Source organism: Bos javanicus, chromosome 29, assembly GCF_032452875.1.
Source record: "Bos javanicus breed banteng chromosome 29, ARS-OSU_banteng_1.0, whole genome shotgun sequence".
NCBI lineage: Eukaryota > Metazoa > Chordata > Mammalia > Artiodactyla > Bovidae > Bos > Bos javanicus.
Window position 1 is genome coordinate 48,705,945 of NC_083896.1, and position 8,827 is coordinate 48,714,771.

General features: G+C 54.9%; 2 protein-coding genes across 5 annotated transcripts in view; one reads left to right on the forward strand and one right to left on the reverse strand.

The window, feature by feature from the left end:
* Window positions 1-2,384, forward strand: part of NADSYN1 (NAD synthetase 1) — a 27,989-nt gene extending 25,605 nt beyond the window's left edge. For all 4 annotated transcript variants that reach the window (XM_061407328.1, XM_061407329.1, XM_061407331.1 and 1 more), the window contains 2 exons: window positions 118-294; window positions 2,154-2,384. In XM_061407328.1, the coding sequence (XP_061263312.1) occupies window positions 118-294; window positions 2,154-2,204 (228 nt within the window). In that variant the 3' untranslated portion in view covers window positions 2,205-2,384. The remainder of the gene's footprint in view (window positions 1-117; window positions 295-2,153) is intronic.
* A 4,910-nt stretch (window positions 2,385-7,294) lies between these two features.
* On the reverse strand, window positions 7,295-8,233 carry LOC133241738 (mas-related G-protein coupled receptor member B5-like). Its single transcript, XM_061407658.1, has one exon. The coding sequence runs from the start codon at window positions 8,231-8,233 to the stop codon at window positions 7,295-7,297; it is 939 nt and encodes a 312-aa protein (XP_061263642.1).
* Between the last annotated feature and the right edge of the window lie 594 nt (window positions 8,234-8,827).

An 8,827-nucleotide genomic window follows, 5' to 3' on the forward strand; every position in this document is an offset into this window, starting at 1 on the left:
GCTCTGCGGCTGCTGAGGGGAGGCTGTTAACTGGCCTGCGCGATGCTGCTGAGAACGCCAGTGTGGGGGCTTCCCGGCTTTGCTAACACCAGGCCCTGTGCACCCCTCGCCTCCCAGGTGGCTGACAAAGTGACGCGCTTTTTCTCCAAGTATTCCATGAACAGACACAAGATGACAACACTGACCCCCGCATACCACGCTGAGAGCTACAGCCCGGACGACAACAGGTTCGACCTGCGGCCATTTCTGTACAACACCCGCTGGCCCTGGCAGTTCCGCTGCATCGAAAACCAGGTGAGCTGGGGGGAATGTTTTCTCTCCCTCTTAAACATCTGTCGAGGGAATGCCAGCTCGTCTCCTCCACCTGCTCGTCTCCACGGAGGACTGAAAAGCTGTTTAATGTTCAGTCACTCCATCGTGTCCGACTCTTTGTGACCCCATGGACTGCAGCACGCCAGGCTTCCCTGTACATGGTTAATGTATATGGTGGCATTTTTTTATTGTCCTGCTTTCTGCCAAGTGTCCAGGATGTTTCAGGTCCATCAGAGCTTGGCATGTGCTGTTTTGGGCTGTACTGAGGATGCTAAAATTAGCGGCTCCATCCCACGGTCACTGTGAGCCCAACCACTGTGATTTCTAGACTACTGGGGCGTCCAACTGGCTTTGCATTGTCTGAACCATCTGTTTTTCCTTATTGATTAATAGTAGAATAAAGGAAGCAGAAACAAAGTCAATTTAATAGGCAAGTCTAGATCCTTCCCTTTTCTGTGATGGAGGCAAGTTCGAGGCAGCCCCTCCCCAGTGAAGGTGATGGGAGGAGAAAGACGGCTGATGAGTGAACACGGCATCCATGAAAGTGATACATGGTGATACTGTTGCCAAGTCCAAGCTCGTCCTGCTTGATGCATGACAGTAAATGGAGAGATGAGTTGCTGAGACAAGGAATAGCGACTTTATTGGGAAAGCCAGTAGACCAAGAAGGTGGGGGACTCATGTCCTAAAGAACCATCTTGCCTGAGTTAGAATCCAGGCTCCTTTTATACTAAGAGGGGAGGGAGCAAAGTCAAACACTTGCTGGTTCCCGTGGGCTTGTGGGGGGGACGGCTCGTTTCCTCCTCCCTGGTTCCCATGGGCTTGTGGGGGGGACGGCTCGTTTCCTCCTCCCTTGCAGTCACTCACAGGTGGGTCTGGTCAGTGTTTCCTGTGAACTAAACACAGGCATTTCAGCTTGGTGCTCCTTACCTGGGAGGCAGGGTTCCCAGAGATGACCCTTACGTATAATGGGCAACATCTCTTTAGGGCAGTGGTCCCCAACCTTTTCAGCATCAGGGACCAGTTTCACGAAAGACAGTTTTCCCAGGGATGGGGGGTAGGGGAGATGGTTCAGGTGGTAACGTGAGTGATGGGGGGCAGACGAAGCTTCACTTGCTTGTCCACCCACCGCTCAGCTCCTGCTGTGCAGCCTGGTTCCCAACAGGCTGTGGACTGGTGCCCGTCTATGGCCCGGGAGTTGGGGACCCCTGCTTTAGTGATAAATTGTAATAAATCCCAAAGGTTCTTTCCTCTTACAATAAGAGCCGCGTTGAGCTGGAGGACCGCAGGGTGGGGGCAGAAGGGAGCATCCATGAGGAGGTGATGGGAGCCAAGCGACCCTGCGTAGCCGCGACCCTCCTCCAGGGGGCGTCAGGCCATGTCCAGAGATGTTATCCCGCCCGGGGTGAGGTCTGTACCCCCACATTTAGCAGACAGAGTCCAGAGATGCGGCTGAGCACCCCACAGTGCCGTGGACGCCCCCTCCCCACAAAGAACTAGTGAGGGGCGGGACTTGGCTCCGGCCAAGAAGCGCTCAGGCATGGGGTTCAGAGACTGCAGCTGGAAGATCCGCACATGTAGGAAAACACAGCTCGGTGAAGATGGGCTTGCTGTGACCTTCTAGCCCAGCAGTGACCCCTGTCCCCACCCCCGGCCGGCACAGGTCCTTCCAGACTCGGGATCTCCGCCCCACCCCACCCTAGGTCTCCTTGCCCTGCAGGTGCAGTTTGCAGACCTGCGTTTTCGATCCTGTGACTGTGACGCTCTTTCGGGTAGATCGGTGCGTTTCAACAGCGTGGCTGTTCGGGCCCTCGTGGTGACCACCGCGTCTCCTCTTCTAGGTCCTCCAGCTGGAGGGGAGACAGCGGCAGGAGCTAGACGGCGTGGACTGAGGCTGGGCCCTGTGCGGAGGGCTCCCCGCCTGCCAGCGACCAAGAGCGGGAGTGGAGCCCCATCTGACGTATTTCAAGGAGAGGGAACCATACAGTCTAGTTCCATTTTTAAAAAGGCTGAAGGGAAGAGGATGCGATTTTATTTGAATTTTTAATTGAAATACATACTGTGGATTTACAGTGTTGTGTTAATTACTGCTGGACAGCAAAGTGATTCCGTTTTATGTATATATGCATACTTATATCTTTTTTTATATAAATATTCTTTTCTATTAGAGGAGGTCGTAGGATATAAATACAGTTCTCTGTGCTGTGCCGTAGGGCCTTGTTGTTTATCCGTCCTGAGAACACGTGTGAAGGTTTACACCTGCCGACCCAGCCTCCCGCTGCACCCTCCCCGGCCGCTCCCTGCTGGCTCCCGCAAGTCTGTTCTCTATGTCTGTTCCTGTTTTCTCAGAGAGGCTCCTTTGTGTTCTGGTTTAGACCCCACGTGTAAGCGGCGTCCTGTGAAGTTTGTCTTTCTCTGTCTGACTTCACTTAGTGTGACGATCTCTAGGTCCGTCCACGCTGCTGCGCGCGGCGTCATGACGACCTCTAGGTCCGTCCGTGCTGGGCGCGCGGCGTCATTCCGTTCTTCTCTGTGGCTGAGTAGCACCCCGCCGCGTGTGCACTGCATCTTCTTCATCCACTCATCTGCCGGTGGATATCTGGGTCGCTCCCATGTCCTGGCTATTGTGACTAGTGCTGCAAAGAGCAGGGGGGTACACGTGCCTTTTTGGATTAGCGTTTCCTCCAGATAAGGAGGCAGCAGAGGGTGAGATGGTTGGATGGCGTCTCTGACTCAATGGACATGAGTTTGAGGAAACTCTGGGCAATATGAAGGACAAGGAAGCCTGGTGTGCTACAGTTCATGGGATTGCAAAGAGCTGGACACGACTTAGTGACTGAACAACAGCCCACGAGTAGGATTGTTGGATCATATGGCAGCTCTATTTTTAGTTTTTGTCTTTTTTTTTTTTTTTTAGGAACCTCCATATTGTCTCCAGAGTGGCTGTACCAATTTCCATTCCCACCAACAGTGGAGGAGGGTTCCCTTCTCTGCACCCCACAGAGGATGTGGTTTTAAACCCTCTTGAAGCCAGCATTTCCCCAGCCCCTCTGGCCCTCGTGTGGCATCTCCTGAGTCTCACCTGAGCTGCAGGAGGATTTTCCGGGCAGGGATGGAGGAGGTTCTGGGGGTAGAGGGTGGTTCTAGAGTGACTGTCCCCACCGGTCACCCACCCTTGCAGTCTTTGTAGTTTTGCAAAGCAGCCCTTCCTCCTTCTTCTCTCTTGCGTATGGTTCTTCTCACTGTAAATCGGCCCGTTTCCCTCAGTTCTGTTTCCTGCATGCATGCCCAGTTGTTCAGTCGTGTCTGACTCTTTGCAACGATATGGACTGTAGCCCGCCAGGCTCCTCTGTCCTTGGGGATTCTCTGGGCAAGAACACTGGAGTGGGTTGCCATGCCCTCCCCCTGGAGATCTTCCCGACCCTGCGTCTTTTATGTCTCCTTCATTGGCAGGGGGCTTCTTTACCACTAGCCCTGGTTGTTGTGACTGTCGTTCTGAAGACCTCAACCTGCAGGGACGTAGGTCCTCCTGCAGCTTGTCCTGTGCCACCAGGGAGGGCTTCACATGTACCCGGGGCCAGGCTGTGGGGTCGTCATCCCTGACCCTGCCATGTGCTGCCCTAGGGAGAGACCTCTGGGGAGGCTGCTGTCCACTGTCCTTTCCAGCCTCCTCTGTCCATCTTGGTCTCACCGTCCTGGGGTGAGGCTGGTGTAGGTGGGATCAGAGAGCTGGGTTCTGGTTGCTGGCCTTGTGGAAGGTCCAGCTTGGGTGTGAGCGATACAGCTCAGCCCCCGTTCTACTGGAGCCCCAGGACTTCCTGAGACTCCCCAGGAATATTTGCAAACTGCATCAGCATGAAGTTTCTACATGTGAGTTACCAAAAGACCCACCCAAGAAAAGAACTTGGCGAACAAAGAAAGAAATTTCTTGGTTGACGTGCTGAGTCCAGAGAGTGACAGCTTCAGGTTTGGCTGGACCCAGGGTTTGTGCCACATCATTGGAACTTGTTTCTCTCCTCCCCCAGCCTGTCTCTCAACATGGGCTTCCTCCGTTCTCTGCATCGCGACACTGTGACTCTGGTTGTACAGACTCCCAAGTTCAAGTCCAGCAGGAGACTAGCACGTGCATTGAGGGTTTCTTCAGTATAAGCCCCAGATGAGCTCAGTTAGGCCATATGCCCATTTCTGAACTATTTGGCTGCCACCCCAAGGTCCTCCAAAGAGGACCAGGAGGTGTTACAGAATTAGGAAAAATAGATGGTGAGTTCTCCGAACAGGAAGCCTCAGGCCCTGGCCTGGCCCCAGCTCTGGACTACGTCCACGTTTCCTGCTGATGCGCCTGCAGAACTGGGCCGCACAGCAGGCGCACAGGCCTTTCCTCACCTCCCCACCGTGACGGCAACACCCGGGGCGTGTTAAGAAGTCTCCACCGCAGGTGTGGGCCGAGGGGAGGAGACAGGGCACCCTGCCCTCTTTCCCCGAAGGCCGGCTCCATCTGCGTGTCTCCCACCCCAGGATCCAGAGCCCCTCCTGCAGGCGCGGGGGCAGGATGACCACTCCTCCCACACCCCACCAAGGGCCACAAGTTTGGGATGTAGTCACCCAACATAAAGGCAGCATATTATGCAATGATGAGAAGCCATGTCCTGCCCACCATCTCCAACCCCTGTTCTAGGAAAGTCTTGGCCTTGTGGAGCCAAATCCCAGGGCTACAGGCTGAATGTTCACACCCCCCGAAACTCACGTGTGGAAACCCTGTCCCTGCATGTGATGATGTTGGAGGAGAGGCCTCTGGGAGGTGATGAGAGCCTGTGTGTGGAGCCCCATGGAGGAGACCGGGGCCCTTATTGAGGCCCCAGAGAGCCCCCAGCTCCAGTGAGAAGTCACCAGACCGACCCAGAGGAGGGCCCTCCCCGCACCCCACTGGACCTGGTCTTGACTCCCAGCCTCCAGAGCTCTGAACCGCGCAGTTTTGTTCACAAGTCACCAAGTCAGTGACACGTGTTACGGCAGCGCACGTGTACTAAGACCCCGTGAAGGCGTTTTTCCTAAAACACAGCAACAGTCTCCTCTTAAAAGGAGAACGCAGTCCGCCTTCAGGAGACTCTAGAAAGAAAACAAAACTGGTCATAGGTAGGTGATGTGGCCCAGTTCTGCTGATGAGTGTTCCCCTAATTCAAGGATGGTTTGGGGGGCATGGCCAGCCAGTGATGGGTGGGTCCAATGCGGGCAGTCCTCCCTGACCACCTGGGTCTCATCCCAGCCTAGGGCCCTCGCTGGTGGAGATACAGATAAACTCAAGATAATGTGACCATGGGGTTCAGCAGTGGAGGGGTGACGGCTCACACCATGCTGTCAGCTTCTGGGATGGCTGTCACCTGGGGTGATGGGCAGGACCCCCATTGCAGGTGTCAACACCCCCCACTGTTCCTGAGAGGACAGGCACCTTGCTGACTCCCTGGGGAGAAGAGTCCTCCTGTCTGCTGCCCTGGCCCCCACAGCCCTGCATGCCCCCTTGAGGCCACGGCTCCTGCACCCTGTGCGCTGGGAGCAGGGTGGGGGCCTCTGCCCCAGGGCAGGGAGGTGGAGGGCGGTCAGCCCTGGGGCAGCGGTCAGGGGCGGTGTCCTGTACCTTGTCCTGCAGGGGCCGCTTGCACTCAAAGGCCCCAGGACCCTGGTCGCTGGTCATCAGTGTATAGGGTGTGTCCCCCATTTATAAGGTAGGGTCCCCCAGCTCTAGGGCAGTGTCCCCCAATTATAAGGCAATGTCCCCCAGTTATAGAGAGCGTTCCCCAGCTCTAGGGCAGTGTCCCCAATTATAAGGTAATGTCCCCCAATTATAGGAAGTGTCCCCCCAGCTTTAGGGCAGTGTCCCCTGGTTGTGAGAGTCGCCAGAGCTTGGCTAATGAGAAGCGATGGGTTCCTGTCTGCAGCACCAGCCTGTCACACAGGGTCCTTTTTTCTGAGCCCCACAGACAAGCCCCATGCCCCATCTCCTGTCAAGCCTCACGTCAAACCCAGAGCTAGGTCGGAGTCTCCGGGGTCAATCCTGAAAAGTAAGACCCACCAGCACCTTCTGCTCACCCTGGGGTGGTCCTACAAGCTTGGGCTGAAGTACTTCCCTCAAATGACCAAAGCAGTCTGGGGACCATAAGGACAGCCGAGTGTCACTGTAGCATGAGTTACTGACGGAACCAAACCGGCCCCAACTGGACCTTGTCCCCCAGGTAGCACTGGTCACAAAGCTTTATTTTGCAGGAATTCTAAAGACGGAAGGAGAGGACTTTGAGAGAGAACACACATTCCAGAAAGTAGATCCACTTAAAAACAAAAGCACTGTATTCAGACCCCAGAACATGCCAGAAAAATGGGCAGAGGACAAAGGCACGTCATCTCCAACGCCCAGGCTTTACCCGAGAGGAATTTTGCATCCCAACCTGGAAACAAGCAGAACTTTCACAATAAGTCAGATGTTGAAGTCGACCTTCTGAGGTTGGTCATTGTGACTTCATAAACTTTCTGAAGGATAATTTGACAGGTTTTGAAAGGCTCAGTGGGATTCCCCAGCAGCTCAGTGGTAAAGAATCCATCTGCCAGTGCAGGAGACACAAGAGACCTGAGTTCGGTCCCTGGGTCAGGAAGATCCCCTGGAGAAAGGAATGGCAACATACTCCAGTATTCTTGCCTGGAAAATGCCATGCACAGAGGAGCCTGGTGGGCTACAGTCCACGGGGTTGCACAGAGCTGGACACGACTGAGCGACTGAGCACAAGCAAAGGCCTCAGATGTGTGCATTTGGTTTCACACACACATACACAGCTACTTCTGGTGATTTGTTCTCGGTTTTTACACAGAAGGGAGGCTGGGAAGGGAGCTCTTTGGGGGTGCTGACTTGGGGATCTCTCTCCTGCTGGTGGTGAGGTGTGGGTACATCCACGAGACTGTAGGGACACTGATCCACTGGGAGCCCCCCACCATTCCATCAGAGGCCCACGCCTTCCGTCTTGCCAGTTGGGGTCACTTTCTGGTCCTCAGCATCCTCCGTCTCCTCACCCAGGGCTCTTTGAAGGACCACCTTGAGGGCCTCCATCGACCGCTCCCTCTGAAGGCCCCCGATGAAGAAGTAAATGGCAGGGTTGGCCGTGCTGTTGACGCAGGACAAGAGGACACAGATGTCATTGAAGATGTGAATTTTCTCAGTTGTACAGAACCGGATGATACTGAGAGGCAGGCCGAAGAGGAAGCCCAGGAACGAGAGCAGGAGGACCAGGTAGAACTTTCTGGGTTGATGCTTCTGGGAGCTGGCCTGGACTCGCCGGAGCAACAACAGACTGGAAATGCCCAGGACGGAGAACTGGAGGAAGACCGACACAGCGGTGGCAGTCTTAAATTCGTCACAGAACTTTTCCTCTTTGGTGAATAACTGACCGCAGGCATAACCTCTCAGCACATTTAACAGAAAGGTCAGAATCCAAAGGAGCGTGCTCACGATGGCCGACAGGTGCTTGGGGCAATGACACCGATACCAGATAGGGAAGAGGGCGGACAGACAGCGCTGGAAGCTGATGGCGGTCATGATGCCCAGACCAGTGAGGTAGAAGAACCACCTCAGGACCATAAAGAGGGCATGAAGACCAAAGCAATGGTTGAGGAAAGGCTTCAGGATATGGCGGACAGAGAACAGGATCTGGAAGCCAAGGTTCATGAAATCCGCTACGGCCAGATTGAGGCTGTAGATGATGAAGGAGGTCTTCTTGTGAGACAGATGGACAAACCAGATCACGATTCCATTTCCCACCAGTCCGCAAAGGGCCACAACCACAGCGAGGGACCGGAGGGCCACATGCTCAACATTGTATGACCCTTCAGCACGCTCTGCAGCGTCAGGGCTGGAATGATGAGTCTCGCAGTAATTGTCCATGGTGAGGCGATCCGGGCTCAGCAGGACTGTTGGATCCCCCTGTCCTGTGACTCCTGGCACTCCTGGGGAGTCAGAGATGGAGGTATGGACCCTCAGGCAAGTGAGGGGGGCTCTCGCTCCTCCCCCTCTCCCCATCTCCTCTTCCCTCTCCCCCGACTCCTTCCCTCCATGCCTCCCACCTCCCCTCACTTGTCTCTTTTTCTCTCCCCGTCTCCTCTGTTCGCCCCCTCCCAAGCCCGGACACAAATGCTCTGAGTGTAGGTCCTTCCTGTGGTCCTTGGCTCTCTCTAGAGGGCAAGAGGGGAGCTCAGCTTTGTCCTCATGAGCAGGTTCTCTTGGGCATTCATCTCTACACTCAACAAACTGATCTGCTAGGTGTCCCCTCCAGCTTAGGCTCTGAGCAGAAAGCAGGGTGGGGGGAGTTGGGGGGATCTGGTCTCTGACCCCAAGAAACCCAAGGGATCAACCATTTACAGGACAGTGTGACTGTCCTGTAGAAGTACTACAGGAGCTGTAGTACTCAGGTGGGAGTTGACCCTTGAAGACATGGTAGACGTTACCAAGAAGATGATACCGATGCAAAGAAACCACTTG